At 45.8% G+C, this 17,304-nt stretch overlaps 1 protein-coding gene across 4 annotated transcripts in view; it reads right to left on the minus strand.

The window, feature by feature from the left end:
* The window catches only part of ASAP1 (ArfGAP with SH3 domain, ankyrin repeat and PH domain 1), a 310,121-nt gene that overhangs the window by 122,467 nt on the left and 170,350 nt on the right, over positions 1 to 17,304 (minus strand). For all 4 annotated transcript variants that reach the window (XM_029923855.1, XM_029923857.1, XM_029923859.1 and 1 more), the window contains exon 4: positions 14,467 to 14,539. In XM_029923855.1, the coding sequence (XP_029779715.1) occupies positions 14,467 to 14,539 (73 nt within the window). The remainder of the gene's footprint in view (positions 1 to 14,466; positions 14,540 to 17,304) is intronic.

Here is a 17,304-nt window from a genome sequence, read left to right on the forward strand (position 1 = left end):
TTTCTTTCCTGTATGAATATATTGCTTATTTAACACAGCCTCTCGCAGGCACCCACGATGTATCTGATAAAAGAATGAACACATAGACAAAACTCGGACGTAGCCACTGAGTTTCCCAAGACGTGACAATTGCCTACTGCCCTGAAGAAGGATGAGCTGATTACCCAGTGGACCCGGGGAAGGTGGGGAACAGCATGCCATCAAGAGGGTAAAGAAGCTGGGGTCTGCTTGAACGGGCAGAGAGACAGAGCCCACTGTGGGGCATCCCTCCAGAACTCACCATCTTTGGTCTACAATGAGGCAGGCTGAAGTTTTAAAAGCATTGCCCTCCACTCCTGCTCAGTGTCAGAGTGGGGCTTGGCTCCCAGTGTCACACCAATCCATGCAACCTGTACCACTCATGCTGTGACCCTGCAAATGCTGTTTTGTTTTTAGGTTTATTTATTTTTGAGAGAGAGATGGCATGTGCATGCGAGCAGGGGAGGAGCAGAGGGAGCAGGAGAGAGACTGATTCCCAAGCAGGCTCTGAGCCTTCAGGGCAGTGCCCAATGCAGGGCTCGAACCCACGACCACGAGATCATGACCTGAGCTGAAATCAAGAGTCTGATGCTTAATGGACTGAGCCACCCAGTGCCCCATGAAAACACGGTTTTAATTTTACAGACACTATGTTGGTGTGGGGGGGTGGTAAGGGAGTCTGGGTTCAGAGTCCAAACTCTGTATTTCTTTAGATACACGTCCACTAAGTTACTCACATTTATTGATTATGGGCAAGTTATTTCTCTCCCCTGAGCCTCAGTTTCCTCATCTGTTCCCACCACCAGTCAATAAGGTTAAGGTCAAAGGCAATATCCTTAAAGGCAGAAAGGTTTGCATACATTTTTTTTTTTATTGCCTTTTCTCTGCGCCACTAGGGATGACTCATTCCTTTGATTTTTCAAGGTCATTTTCAATTTGGATTTGTTCTTTCAAAATTCTAGCCAAGCTTCTACAAGAATCAGCTCCAGCCCCAAGGGTGTTATCTGGAAACTTAGCACACAGACACCCATAGCAACTGACAAAGCCATTATCTAACAGAGCCCCCAGACAAGACACCTGCCGAGCTCCATGAGGCTGTTACTCAGCATTTAAATGGCATTCGAGCCTCGCCCCATTACAGCAGAGGCAGCAATGCCCTCTCTTCTGGCTCCATCACGCTGGCCTCCTAACTGCCGGTTAATATCCACATCATACTCTGTTCATGCTTTGAGATCTGCCCCTTAAGAAATGCTAGGAAGGAGACAGGTACTCCTTTCCTATTCCAGCCTTTCAGTCAACCGCCCACCCTCTGGAGGAGCCAAGCTTTCTGATGACACACAGGTATAATGTACAAATATGGCCCAATATTTTACTATTACTTCACAAACTGTCGCTAAGCACCTACATTGGGATATAAAGATTATATAGGTCATTTGGTTTGCAGCCTTAGTCCTTCTGAGCTTCAGCCTCTTGGCTGAAACATTATGTGTAAAATTACTCGAGATAAACCGACGCCTCACTGGGATCCTGTGCTGGTAGGTGAGACGAAGTGGGCTAGGACAGGACTCCGCTGGGCCGCTGCTCTCTAAACTGTGCTCTACAGACGATTTGTGATCATCTATAGTTGTCTGTAAAACATTTTTTATTTATTTAATTTATTTATTTTTACCTTTATTTATTTATTTTTTTTGCGAGACGGAGAGACACAGAGTGTGAGAGGGGAAGGACAAAGAGAGGGAGACACAGAATCGAAGCAGGCTCCAGGCTCCGAGCTGTCAGCACAGAGCCCGATGCAGGGATAGAACCCATGAACCATGAGATCATGACCTGCGCTGAAGTCAGATGCTTTAATTGACTGAGCCACCCAGGTGCCTCATGGTAAAGCATTTTACAGCCTATATTTCCAATATTTATTTATTTAACCATTTACTTATATGTTAATATTTTTTAACTATATTTACATATATGCATATTCTATACAACTGTACTATTTACATCCATCAATGGTTCTGCCTCAATTTCAGGGGCTTGCAAAAACCCCTAAGATGGACTGAAAAATTCTGCCTTCAAGTTTTATTTTTGTTTTTTAATTCAAAAAAGGTCTGTTCTCAAATTATAAAGGGATCAATGACCCCAGGATGTTAAGGATCACAGAGGAAAGTCAGCTGAATCTAAAAACAACGCTTCTTGCCCTCAATAGGTGCACAGACCAGTGAGTCTGATGGAGGGCAGCCACAGGTGTGCAAATGAAACCGAAGCACAAGCTGACCGTCCGGCTCCAGGGGGTGGAGAAGGGCATTGGTTACTCCTGCACCCCAGGATCCGCTCTGAGGGCACACCTAGTCTCTGGGGTTGCAAAAGAACCTTCATGCCCTTTCATAACTACCTAGTTCATCAACAGACAAGGTGGGAACCATCTCCTCTTCACAGAGAAGAAAACTGAGGTCTTCAGAAATGAAAGGACTTGCTAAGACATACTCTGCTACTTGTAGCCAGAACACAGATCACACCCTCATGTTCAGGCCTGGGAGCCTATGCTCTTTCAGAAGGGACCCCCCCCCCCCCGACTCCTCACTGTGCAGGCAGGACAGAGCACCTCAACCACCACAGCAGCACACGTCTCTCTACCCCAGGGCTCCTGCAAAGGCATCACCCGGAGCGTGGACAAGGAAGGTAACAAGGGCCATGGAGCACACAAATGTGCCAGATGCCACTTACATGTGCGGTCTATAGTTCAGAATACAGACAATTAAAAAAAAAAAAGAGGGGGGCATCTGGATGGCTCAGTTGGTTAAGTGTCTGACTTCGACTGAGGTCATGATCTCATGGTTCGTGGGTTCGAGCTCCGCGTTGGGCTCTGAGCTGTCAGCACAGAGCCTAGAGCCTGTCTTTGGATCCGGTGTCTCCCTCTCTCTTTGCCCCTCCCCACTCATGCTGTCTCTCTCTCTCTCAAAAATAAATAAAACATTAAAAAATATTTCTTAAAAAAGTTTTAAAAAGGAAATATGGCCAACTAGCATTTTCTTCTTTTACCTGAATTTTCTATCGCAAATACGTTAATATATATTATACTTTTACAATGAGGAAAGCAAACAGAAAATGCCATTAAAAACACCACCAACAACCATAACCAGTCCCAGGTTTTCCAGAATGCAGTGGAAGCTCCTTGCAGTTCCCCATAAAGAAAAAGTAGAAGTTTGATCAATTATCAGAGACTCAAAGATCTGAGAATTTCCTGGTGTCCGCATGCAGGGGACAAACAGGCCATGCAAAGTCATCCTCCATCGACCCGCAATCACTCTGTCTAACGGCATTGATTATTTATGAAAAATACTTCAGAATCAATAGCAGCTTGCTTGTTCTCCATACCTAAGCAGGGCGTCAGAGAAATCAATAAGTAGTTACCTTCCTGGCTAAAGACCCAGCTGGAGGGCCCTTCCAGTCCTAGGGACAGACACTTTAAATTCATGTCCACATCCAAGCCACAAATGGAATTCAACACATGCATGACGGCTTTGGAGAGTTTATCACAGAGCATGAATGCCTTAAGATGGGGCCTCCCGGGAAGAGGTGAGGTGGGTCGGCCTCCCATGGGACACCCCACGTGGCAGGGCAGGGCGGGCACAATGGAGGCAAACCAAATGGGAACACCATACACAGAAATAAAACCAGAGACCCCGGCATTCCTCCGGACTCTTGCTATAGTTCAACTGCACCATCCTTCCACAGGAAAACATAACCCTCGTTTGATGAGGCATAAACCATCCAAGACCATGGTCAAAATGCGACGTGGAATAAGAGACAGTAAGATCTAGGGTGGCCACAAAATCTTGGCTGTAATCATCAAGGAGGGTCTGCTCAAGGGAGAACCGTGGTCTGTAAAGAAAACTAGACGGTCATTTAACTGAACCTTTACACAAACGGTCAAAAGGATTAGCTGAGAAGGACTGAAAACCACAGATGACACATCTGTGCCTTTAATTTAAGAGATTCAACTTAGTCGATTGGGAAGAACAAGAGAGAGAGCAAAAACCATGTAAACAGCCGTGGGCGCCCCCACCCACTCAATGACGAGTATGTGTCTGTGGGCAGGAGGCACGGCGTTCGCGGGGAGCTTCTCCCTGAGCGCTGGGGGGGTGACAGCTTCAAAGGCCGCGTGTGGAGGGGAGTGTGTGTGTTTTCACTACCATTGCTCCTAAAGGAATGCCAATCCTTTGTAAAAACACCGAGGTATCATTATAAGTGTGCTTTATTGGCCACATAAGGATTTTCAAGGGTTATTCCGACCCCATGGATTAACTTCTCCTACGTACAGACATCAAAACCTAACTTCAGAGTAGGATGACGAGGTAAATACAGAGTTTACAATGAACTGGAAGTTCAAGAGTACAGACGATCACTGCTTGTTCTCGCATTTTATCACCTGCTCGTCTCTCTTCTGCTTCATAGTTTCGACTGAACAGAGTGCCTACTTTCTGTATTTAGGTATCTGTGATCCATGAACCCGAGCTGAAGACCTACCTCTCTCTAAGTCACTTTCACATACTGCCACGTGTGGAGTCCAACTACCCTAAAAGACCTCTCCGCCAGTCAAGAATGTTCTGTCAATCCCTGATAGCTGTATGTTCAAAGATGGCTTAATAAATGAATTACTCATAATTTTTATAACTGAAGATACATCTGCATCTGCGGTTGATAATTGACAGAGTAACCTGTACCAGACTAATGCTCTGGCCCACCACAATTATGAATGCTGGACACCCTGGCAGCCACTGGCGAGCACACAAAAGCAGGAGAAGCAGAAGGGGCTGTTACCCTTCAAGGACGAGAACCATACCAGAGAAGCCCATATTTAACGGACTTTTCTCCTGAAGACCGACTTCAGTCCACGCTGGGCAAGGAGAACAGAACTCAAGCAGAAAGTGGCATTTTATTCAGCGGAGGTGTCAGAGGTCAGAGTCTGAGTTTGCTCTGGCAGTTGGCAACTGAGCGGGGAAAATCCCATTAAAGAAGAAGTCACAGAAAGGGAAGCCCTCTAATCCAACCCTTGGCTGCCCGGAACTGTAAATGCTTCGAGAAGCGCAGCAGAAAACAACATCTGAAGAGTTAAGCAGATTCCAGCAACTTCCCATTGCTGAGGGAAGAGTTTAGAATTCAAATTGCACAAAGTGAGCAGGGCTCAGTAAACACGGTGGGCTGAAAGCCTGGATGGGTTTGCCTTAAGAGTATGGACCACGTTGCAGGACTCAGGGCTATGTCCTGGGGCTGTGAGCAAAACTAAGATAAACTTACTCTAAGATCAAGGTGATGGTCACTACCAGAAACTTGACCATGTCCTAGAATAAAGCGCCACACACTCCACGGAAGATTAAAGAATCCAGAGTCTCTACCTCAGACAACTGAAATGTCTACCATGCAAACAGAAATTACTAGACATGCAAAGAAACAGAAAAATGTAGCCAAAACCAAGAGAGAGAGAGAGAGAGAGAGAGAGAGAGAGAGAGAGAGAGAACAGTCAAAAGAAATGGAACCACAGACAAGTTACATGTTGGAATTAGTACACAACAATTTCAAAATAAATATTACCAGTAGGTTTAAGAATCTATAGGAAAAGGTGGATAAATGGGTGAAGAGAAGACAGAACTCCAGGAAAGGCAGAAGCTCTAAAAACAAAAAACAAAAAGACCACATGGAAATCCAAGAACTGAAAAAATACAGTATCTGACATAAGAATTAACTGGATGAGGCTAACAGCAGACTGATACTGCAGAAGAAATGAACAATAAACTTGAAGCCAGGAGAGTAGAAATTATCCGAACCGAAGCACAAGGAACATAAAGAGTAAAGATCACATCTCAATGACCTGTGGCAGAACATCAAGCAGCCTAACACAACGGTACTCGAGTCTGAGAAAGAAAGAGACAGAATATAAGAATAAGTAACTTGAAACAATACTGGCTACATTTTTTCCAGCATTGATTAAATTTTTGCAGTGAAACGTAACTGTCACTACCACTGATAAATCCCAGTGTCATATCAAATATTTTTAATATAATGTTCTTTCCAACGTGCACAACAAAGTAGGCATTACTGTCCCATTTTAGAAAGGGGGAAACTGAAGCTTAGGGTTTCGGGAAAGCAAGGCGACATGGACGTATCTGTGGAGCAGTGGCTTAAGGAGGACAGATTTTACTTTAACTCCCCCTGCTATTTCAGAGAGGCTCAAGCTGAGGATCGCGAAGGAGTCATCATGGACACCGTTATCAGAGACCTGTGTGACCTGTGTTATGCTTCACAACCATCTAATGAGGCAGAAAAACTAATGTTCACAAATGAAGGAAAAACTGCACGAAGTATTCTCTGACAAGCCAGTCGGGGGCTAACTCAGCATCCGACCCTGCATCCTCGTGACCCATTCCAGAATACATCACGGAGGGCGTGCGGGAAGCATCTCAGTCTACGGGAGAGAACGCACCGGGCTTCGGGCTTCACCCGTCATTCATGAATGATGCCAATCACAGAGGCCCCGAAACAGCAGCGAGGGGTGGTAAAGACTGCGTGGTGAGTCAGGGCCAGATGCGGTTTGCATTTAGAGTAAAAAAAGCTGCTCCTCTTCCTGAGGGACCCATCTAGCACTTTTGTGCTATGGGGCAGCTGCCTGTCCCACTTGCCTGTCCCTTGCACAGGTGAGGCACCCCTCCGAGTCCTGACTGCCCTAGCCCAGGGCGGCGGCCACTCCCTCCGACGGCTAATAATCTGGCGATTCTGGGGTGGCTCAGTCAGTTAAGCATCCGGCTTCGGCTCAGGTCATGATCTCACAGTTCGTGGGTTCAAGCCCCGCATTGGGCTCTGTGCTAATAGCTAGCTCAGAGCCTGGAGCCTGCTTCAGATTCTGTGTCTCCCTCTCTCTCTGACCCTCCCCTGCTCATGCTGTCTCTCTCTCTCTCAAAAATAAATAAAAACATTAAAAAAAAGATTTTAAAAAATCTGGCGATTCTGCCTCAGTGGTCTGGGAATCACAAATCGTGTAGCTACTTACGAGCTGCGTACATAGTTTACACCAGGCTTCAATGTAAACGTAACAGCTGTGTAAGTAACTCAAGCTAGGTGACTTTACCCCAAAGTGGACAGCTGAGACCATTAAGAAACATCATAAATCTATATAATAAGGCACCTGGCAACAAAGGTCAGCTATAGTTTATTATTTCTACAAAAATCTGGACTGTTAAGGTAGAGGATGTGTTTTTATATTTACCTTTAACAGCACTTTTGTTATTCATTTTGAGGCTTTAAAAAAAAAATCCAAAGCACTGGTTGAGGAATGCGCATTCCCAGGTTTCTTGAAAATGAGTTAATTTCTCATGAAGAATGCTCCCTTAGATGAGCATTTTTATCATAGAAAAAGATCTCATCTGAAAATTGAGAGCAGTCCTTTCAGGACAGCAAAATGCAGGAAATGTGTGCACCTGCCCCCCACGCACCTCCACCTGGCCCCCCTGCCTCTGAGTTCAAGTATCAGAATATTTCAGCCAATGGCTTGGATATGAAAAACTGGACCTTCTCAAACAACCTGGAGTTCTGAGATTGTTCTGGAAAGAAACTTCAATTTTCTAAATGCAATTTAAAAAATTCCTCCAGTTTTATCCCGACATAATTTGAGGAGTACTACTCTCCTGGATAAATATGCTTCCTTTTGGAAAACACTTCCTTCCCTGAGCCTTTTTGAAGGAACTACTTATTGCAATTTGTTTTCACAATAATGGAGCCACAGGAATACAAAATTCCTTGCAGGCTGAAGTAATTTGTTTAAACTTTCCTTAAGTCACTACCAGAAGGTTTTTACAGTTTCAATCTGAAGGTTTCTACTTCTGAGAGCTTAAAATTACTTTTTTACCAAAAAGTTTACTGTAATTCAATTTTTTTAAATAAATCAGATGATAATCCTCAAACTTGGAAAACAGCAAAAATATACAAAATTTCCTAAACACAGACAACATATGTTCCCCTTTGTAAACCTTTTGGAATTTTATGCCTCTGTATGTTTCTATTAAAGTTCTAATCTATTTTCTCTCTTAACTATTCCAGTTTGGAAATGTTTTCTTTGCACTGAAAAAAACATTCCAGGATTAAAAATATCATTACATGACACAATGGTAAGACACCAAACTTAATTATCAATTCTAGTTACAATTCACTTTGCACTGTACCTTTAAATGTGACAAAAAGCTAAAAAAGGTAAAATGAACTTGTTTGGATACAAAACCATTCACTTCCTATCCACTGATGAAATTAGCACTTTACCTTTAAGATCTTAGATTTCATCATACACTATGAGCTATTTCTTAAAATAGATAAATTAACTAGATGAAAATCTGGGGAGAACATCACACATTAATTTTGCGTTAGAAAACACAAATGTTCCTATAAAACTGCTCACTACATAATTCTAAACTGAAAAGCGGAATGTAAAAGGGAAGGCAAGGAGAAAAGTGTTTTTTCCTCCAGTGAAAACACTATAGAAGTGTTCATGATGCTCTAGCTATATTCTGGAAATAAGACTTCCATAGCATATGCTTGCAATAGAATTCCATACCACTGTCATTTTTTTATTCACTGAAATTAAAGAATTTAAGAGTCCCAACTTTCAGACTGACAATGTTATATATTTCTAGGGGGCACCATGTGTTACTAATAAGCTACAATGTATTCTGAATATATCTTGGCATGAATTTTAAGGAAGCCACTATTTAATAATCAAATCCACATTTGGATTTGTGGGAGAAAAAGTGATCATAGAAGAAGAACTAGGAGCAGGAATATCCTGGAGTCTTTACTCCCAAGGAAAAGTAGACTCATGGGTAATAATGCATCTGGTTCAAAAAGACGAACACATCCAACCCAAAGAAGCCATTGACGGAACCACAAACTGGGCGCACCCACGCTCACTAGGAGTCACAGGCCCCTTCCATTTTTATAAGAGCAACAGTATATTTCAGTTTGCTTTTTAAACAGCACCAATAAGCAGCCAGCTCTTCTTTCTCAAGGGATGCACACTGACCTCCACCGAGCCTAGGACCTGCATGCCTGCGCCCGTGTTGCTGAGGGCAGAAGCCTTCTGAGGCGAGGCCAGTGTCTAGCGCCCTGACCCTGGGGCGGGGCTCAAGACCGAGGCAACGTGGCATCAGGGAAGTGAGGCAGGACTGGGGGGGTGGCAGATTCACTCCTCACTAGAGGGTGGCTGGCTTCCCTCAAGACAAACATACGGAGCAGGTGGGGAGACCCAGGGGGAAGCGAGCTCTTTCGTGAACTGGCCGAGGAGATCACGTGGTATCGCTCCGTCACATTCTATCCGTTAGAAGAGAGCTGCGCGGCCGGCACACACGCCCGGGAACTGAATGAGGCTCTATCTTTGGAAAGGAAAAGTATCAAAGACTGAAACATATTTTTTTAAGTTTATTCATTTAATATTTATGAGAGGGTGCCAGAGAGCGAGAGAGCGCGAGAGCGCGCGCGAGCGAGCATGTGCGCCAAGTGGGGGAGGGGCAGAGAGAGGGGGAGACTCAGAATCCGAAGCAGGCCCCAGGCTCTGAGCTGTCAGCACACGGTCTGGCGGGGCTACAATCCATGAACTGCGAGATCATGACCTGAGCGGAAGTCAGATGCTTAGCCGAATGAGTCACTTAGGCATCCCTCACCACCCGCAACATATTTTAAAGCCTCTACTGTTCAAGAAACTACTAGCTATTTTAAACATACATTAGGGGACGATGGGGGGGGGGGGGACACACACATGCTCCATGGCAAACTTTCTAATTGACAATATACTTCACAGACTAATAATGTCAACACTTCAGAACTGAGGAACAACACAGGAAAGCTGAATAGCCTAGAAAATTTTCCCTTGATCCAAGCAGTTCACAGAATTCAGTATTTTTGTTTCTGAAATGTCCTCATATGCAGCAGTAAGAGAAAGAGAAATCCCCAAAGCCATTTTTAAACTAAAGGCTTATGGGGAGATAACTTGTTTTTCCAATAAAATTTCTGTTATTACTATACTGTGTCCCAATTAATACTGGTAAAGCTTGCATGTAAACACAGCTACACTGCAAAAGTAAGTCCGTCCGCCATTCTGGAGCATCTTCCACACAGTCTGGTGGGGGAGATGGGGGGGTGGACATCTCAAACCAGCAATACAGAAAAGCTTTGTGAAACGTTAAAGAACATCAGCGGGGTCTCATGTCACTTAAGCACTGTGAGAAAACAAGAAAATTATGAAAACACATTGGGAAACAGACACCAGGGTTCAGCCTCTGTGGCTTCTCTGGATGAGGCCAAAAGCCCTTGGATGGAAATAGCCTGGATTCCACTGGGCATGGATCATGGAAAGATCTGCAACACCGCTGTTTTACTCATCTAGCTTTTTTTTTTTTTTTTAAAGAATGAAATGTCACAGCCTTGCCCACGCGAGCTGACCAGAACCCTGAGTGCGCCATGCTCGCTGGCGACGGCGGAAACCCGATCAGGTCCCAGCAGCCCGTGAGGTCTGAGTTTTTATCCCCACGCATCCAAGCCCTGGGCGTGATGACTACTGCTGTGGCCCCTTTCCGGGCACCACCGGTCACCCCAGGATGACACTGCTGGGAGGTGACATTTAATCAATTCACTTGTGAACAGTTATGATCAAACATTTAACAGCCACTCGGGGCGAGCTTCTCAAGGACGCATCTAGCCGCATGCAGCAACTCCTTGCACATGAGCCCCTGCCGCGTGTCAGGCAGGAGACAGGTCCGGAGCGGTGGCACACGGCGAGGCCGGAACCAGCTGTACGCTTGTCCCATTATGTCAGGAACGGAACCCTGCAGAAGTCAGTCTGGCTCTTGAGGCTTCCACCTCGCCATTTATAAGACAGGATCCAGTGGGATCCTGGGAGACCCACCTCACAGGCTTGCTCAGCTCAGCTACGGACGCATGGACACCTTTGACCGTCACCTCCGCCGAGAGGTGTTCCACTTAGCACCCTGGCAGACTCTTTCAGATCCCTCTTTGTACGCTTTCCAGCCTCTAAATTCCAAGTGCTTTCTGGTTTCTCTCCCACTGAACTGGAAAATTCATGGAGGCAGAGATTCCAGGGATCTAACACACTCAACCCCCAGAATGGCCTTGGAACAGGTGCTCAGTAAATGTCTGTTGAACAAACTGAAGATAAAAGACACAGTGGCAGCCCTCCTCAAGCAGTTCAAGGGCGGCGCAGCAGCTCTCCGTCTTAGCTGCGCATCGCCTGGGGAGAAAGTTTATATGATCCCAACACCTGGGCCTTACTCTAGAAAGCTCAGGGTGTGGGTGCCTGAAGGACCCTGTGGCTGTGTGGCAAGTGCTCTTTGGGGGATTCTAATGAAAATCCAGGGTTGACGCTCCCTCGTCTGATGCCAGAGAGAGCAATTACCGGTTAGAACAGGGTGGGGGGTGTGTTCTCCTCCCGCAGCAAGACCATTTCCTGTGATGGTGGAAACATCCTGGCCTGCACTACCAAGACGGTAGCTGCCAGTCACATTGTAGCTACTGAGCTCTCAAACCGTGGCTACTGAGACCGGGGGACCTGAATTTTATATCTTGTTTGACTTTAACTGACTTAAATTTATAAGCCATACGTGACTAGAAGCTACTCTATTAGAGAGGAGAGACCTAAGGCGAAGTACGCAGGGAGGGCCCTCATCCAGCGGGGGCGGGGAGCGGGCACGCTCAGCTCGCCGTGGCCCCACCCACAAGGCGAGAACAGTCTCATGGAGCAAATGGCAACCAGACCGCACGCAGTCTCGAACTCTCTGCCTTACACCCACGCACAGACAGCCTCTCCCTCCACCATAGCCAGGGAGCCCCTCTAACAAACGAGAGGAAGCACATCCCTACCAAGAGAAGAGCCCTTGTGTGAGCCGCTGAAGGATGGGATTGTGGTCACTGTGCCCCACGGAGGGAATGCGTCCTGAGCAGGGGCACTGGGGAAAAACGGGGGTTCGTGGAGCCCCAGCAGAGCAAATGCGGGAGCAACGCACTGGAGCACGTCAGGTGTCTCTTCGGAGGCCCACGAGCTGAGCACCTCCAGCATAGACCCTGACGCTGCGGAGGACGGAAGCTCCTGAGGCGCGTAATGGCCCATTAAGCCCTTTAGAAAATCGGGCTGGTCCAGGGCCGTTTGCATAAGGCTGAATTAACCCAGAGAAGGGACCCGCGCGCGGCTCTAGCTGCCATTTTCCCCATGTGTGAAGCTCCTACCATGTGGCAGGAGGTTTGTTAGGTGGCCGTAAGTATTACCTCAGTTTATCTATACAAGGCTCTGCAAATGAGAGGATTATTTCTCATTTTGTGGTGAAGCAATTGAAGATCAGTGGAAGTTAAGAAATTTACTTAACAAGTAGTGACAGTGAGTGACCTATACCACCTGAGTGTCTTTCTCACAAAAACTATTATTTTATGAAATAGGTACACTATGGAGATATACTGTTGTTTATTTTTAAAGTTCCCTTTTGTCAGTAAAAAAAGAAATTAAAACAAAAAAGGGGGCACCTGGGTGGCTCAGTCGATTAAGTGTCCGACTTCAACTTAAGTTATGATCTCACCGTTTGTGGGTTCGAGCCCTGCGTCAGGCTCTGTGCTGACAGCTCAGAGCCTGGAGCCTGTCTTCGGATTTTGTCTCTCCCTCTCTCTCTGACCCTCCCCTGCTCATGTTGTTTCTCTATAAAATAAATAAAAACAATAAAAAAAAGTCCCCATTTGTTTTTCCAAAACAAATCTGGATGATCACAACCAATGATTCACTACACCTACTTGTGGATACACATTTTACATACTTTCACTGACGCATAACATACCCGATCCACACAAAAAGGTACATAAATCTTAAGCGTGGAATTTGAAGAATTATCAAAAAATGAACTGTACTATGTAATCATCCTCAAACCAAGAAAGAGAACAATACCAGCACCCCAGAAGCTTCCCCTTGTGCTACTGGCTAGTTAGTTCCCCCAGTCACCTCTCCCCAAAGAGCCAAGATCTCAAAAGGGGCTGCCACATTTTGGGAATAAATGAGAATGAAGGGAAGGTAGAAGTTATATAATTCAGGGCAAGATTTAAAACACTGGAAACATTTAAACCATCACTATGTAACTAGACAATTCTCTGTCTGTCTTAATTAGAAGCTCGTGTCTTACTGGAAATACAGAAATTAGAGAGATGTGTCAAGGAACCAGGATACAGACTGTGTTAACGATCAGGCCCAAGGGCTTTGAAGAAGACAAGAGACAATCAGATTTCCAGCTCACTGAGACTACCGAGTCCCAGCTCTGATGACAGGAGGACCATGAAGCATCGGACGGTCGAGTTTTCCTTTTTCAATGTTCCTTTCAACTCCATAATTTTATGACAATTAGGAGTATGAATATAAATAAAATATAACATTTATATAAAACATGAATGTATGGCATTTACTGACCTTCCTCGAGGTGACAGGTCCTTTATAGATATTAGCTAATTAACTCCCTTCGATGACCCTGTAATAATACCACAATCTCTGCTTAAAGAGAAGACAAAGGTTCAAACCAGTGAGGTCACCAGCCTGAGGCCACACCGCCAGTAAGGGGCGGAGTGAGGGTGCAAACCCACACCTGTCTGACTTTCCATCGCACTCTGCTACCGTCCACGGGTTTTTACTACAGACAACTGATCCCTCGGACGTTCTCTCATTGGAGATCATGGTAACGTGAGGTGGGAAGTCACAGACCTCGAAACTCATCTTATGCTTCCAACCTCTCCGCTCCTTTCCTGGGGCGAGGAAACCTACCATTTCTTGTGGTGACCCATTGTTACCTTGACTGGGTTTATTTCTTCTTATCCACGGACAGCATACTTTGGTCGCCAAGAGGACAAAGTAGGCAGAGCACGTGAAAACATCTGTTCCATAGTTACCGGGCATGCCCGCGGCCACATGAACAGACTCTGGTTGGCAGGTCTGTTCAGGTGTCGGTTCAGCCTCGCCCCTTTCCCTCCCTATCCTCCCTGTGCCTGGGACTCAGGCCCATTTCCAAGCGTACAGGTATGTGGCAGAAGGAAGGATGCTCATGCATTTAAGGGAGACCCCTGAATTACGGACTGGCCAGCGACACAATATGTCACCTGTGGCTATTTCATATGTCACCTGCGGCTAAACTGTCTCTGCACTTGCTAAGGTTTTACATGTGTGAAAACCCACTGGAGCTGAGGTGCTTTCATCGTTTTACTTCTGGGAACACTAATTGGTGTAGATGGAGAAGAAACAGAGAAAAAAGGGAAAAAACGGAATTTCTTTGACCTTTTTTCTTTTTTGTATTGTCTTCTATAAACATGCCCTCTTACAGGTAATAGAGAGAGCTGCAGATTTACATACAATGCATGCCGTCTGCTTTGGGAAGTACTTACCTTGACCGGAATTATATATTGCTTTGACAGACTTCTTCACTTTCTGTAAGGCCGTTCTATCTTGGTCTAGAGCCTAAAAGACAAAAATGAGGGGAGAAGATGTTGGAACATTTGGCAAATTAAAACTCATTCGTAACGACATTCGTTTGGCAGAGCACCACGGCGGTAGCAGGGGGGACATATTTAGGAACTGGGAGCCAGTTTAGAGACCGGAAGTACCCGTGATCTGAGGAGTTCTGCTCTGGGGATAGAAAGAGTCGTCCCACAGAGCTCGGTGTTGGGTGATGCTGACAGGGTGGTAGTTAGTCGGTTTTCATACCACGCTCTGCATGGGAAAGGCAGTTAAGACAGGAGAAGGCTCGTTTTTCCTGGGAGAAGGTGCAGCCTGGGAAGGGAGAAGGGCGAAGATGTGAATGACACGTCTCCAAGGGCCCCGAACACATTTTATCACCTGAGCACAATTATCACCGGTAATTCCAGCCGGGAAGAAAACATTTCAAGGGACACAATAAGCGGGACCCCCAGATGTCTTTTAAAGTTGTTGCTGTTTTAATGTTTTATCTTTATTTTGAAAGAGACAGAGCATGAACGGGGGAGGGGCAGAAAGAGAGGGAGACACAGGATCCGAAGCAGGCTCCAGGCTCTGAGCTGTCAGCACAGATCCTGACGCGGGGCTCGAACCCAGGAGATCAGCTGCTTAACCGGCTAAGCCAAACAGGCGCCCGTAAGGACTCCTTTTAGATCTAAAACGACTTGTGACATAAAGCCAGTTGCAGTTTAAAATTTTGTTTACTAACAAAGCGCAGCATGGAAAATCCTACCATGATACTGATAATGCTTTTAAACGATTTCTCAGATGGTGCATAAATACGTCTACATCATCCACTTGTACTAGGGGTCCTAGGGGACTGTCACTATTGATTTTTAATCCAGGGGCTGGACATACAATTGTGTTCCATTTGTGAAGACCTGTGCACTTAGCATATGTACTCTTTCCATCATGTGTATTTCCATTCAAAATCAAATTTAAAAAGGGTTGTATTCAATATAGAAATACATTTGGCATGCTGACCTAACTTCTTAAAATACCTTTAAACCCACCCTCTGCTTCCCTGAGAGTCGACAATCCAGAGACTGGGAGCCTGTGGATGTCGTGTTGAAATTTGGAGGGCACAAGCAGCGGCAGCAGTACTAATGAACTGTGTACATAAAATGTAAGACCATTAAATGTACACCCACACCCATGACATCATCTAAACCTCAAACCTCAGAGGAGAAAACTGAGGGCCACCGTGGGTAAATATTCCTATCCCCTGAAGGTGCGCAAAGAGATGAAAAGGGTAAATGCAGTGGTGGCAGGTGCCGATCACGCCCTTGTCCTGCAAGACGGTCTTTCCTGCCACTCACACGTGGGGCCCAACTGGCGCCGCCCTTCCTGGCCGGCTCTGGTCCTCTGGACCCCAGTGGCTGGGAGGGTAGGCACCTGACCCGTGCTAGGCCCAGCCTCCTCACAGGATTTCTGGGCTTGGGAAACGAACCACAATGGGCAGATCCTTTCTGGGGAGGGGAGCCTGGTGACCACCAGTGGTGCTGTTTCTAGATCTTTAGAAGACTCTGGACAGATGGACGGACTGGTAACACACACAAAGCACTATATACGTGAGCTGGAGAGGGTCCTGGTGGCATCGGAGTCCCGACTTCCAGCTGCACCCAAGGCTAACCTTCCTGTAGAAGGACTACATGTGCCCCTCAAGCTCGTTGAATTCAGTGGGGGTTCCATCACTTGCAAATACAAGTGCTGAATAACACAAGGACTCAAGTTTCCTGAGCACCTGCTCCACCAGGTATAAGCTAGGCATGGCGGACAAACCAAGTAGGTAAGATACATATGCTTTCAATAGCTTCTCCCTTTGCACTGCATCTTTACACAAACCCCAAAAAGTAGCATCTACATGTTTACGATGAGAAACTAGGCCTCCAATAAATATTTGCAGAAAGGGAAGAAGAGAAAGATGAATTAAGTTGTCCAAAGTCACAGAGTCAGAAGGTGCTAGACTCCCATCTCACGCTAACGTCTACCGAATCTCAAATCTAACGGTACACGGAGGTAAAACCCCGAGTTTCAGACCACAGTGATGCGACCTCCACCATGCCTGTCACTTACACTCCACCTCCACATCTGTCACAGCCATGTCCCACCTGCACTTCCACTTAACAGTGAGGAGGTTTCTTTAAGCCCATTCACATCTTTCACATTGTCCAGAAGTGCAGTAAGCCGAAAATCAGGATCACTTTCCATGAACAGAAGATACCTTCTTTGAACATCACTGTGAATCTCTATATAAAATACTCAACCTGGAGCACCTGGGGCACCCAGTTGGTTAAGTGTCCCACTTTCGGTTTGGGCGCAGGTCATGATTTCATGGTATGTGAGTTCGAGCCCTACTTTGGGTCTGTGATGACAGCGCAGAGCCTGCTTGGGATTTTGTCTCTCTCCTTCTCTCTCTGCCCTTCCACAGCTTGCTCTAAATAAACAAACTTAAAAAAATAAGATAAAATGCTCGCATGTTCTGTAACCATGACCGTCTCTCATAACACTGTGATACTGCACTCCACACTTAAGGAAACAGTGTCTTACTAGACCGATCCACAAGAGACAAAGTGTGAGTTATTTCAAAGAGTTGACATTTGTACTTTAGAGAAAAGAGGAAAGAGAACTAACATTTTAATAAGTGCTTAGTACGGCATAAAGGGTGCTGAGACTGCCCTAGCCTGTCTCATGTAATTCTCACCAAAACCCTGTGAGAAGGGGTACTATTATTAAATTCATTTTGTAGA

Source organism: Suricata suricatta, chromosome 15 (genome assembly GCF_006229205.1).
Source record: "Suricata suricatta isolate VVHF042 chromosome 15, meerkat_22Aug2017_6uvM2_HiC, whole genome shotgun sequence".
NCBI classification, from domain to species: Eukaryota; Metazoa; Chordata; class Mammalia; order Carnivora; family Herpestidae; genus Suricata; species Suricata suricatta.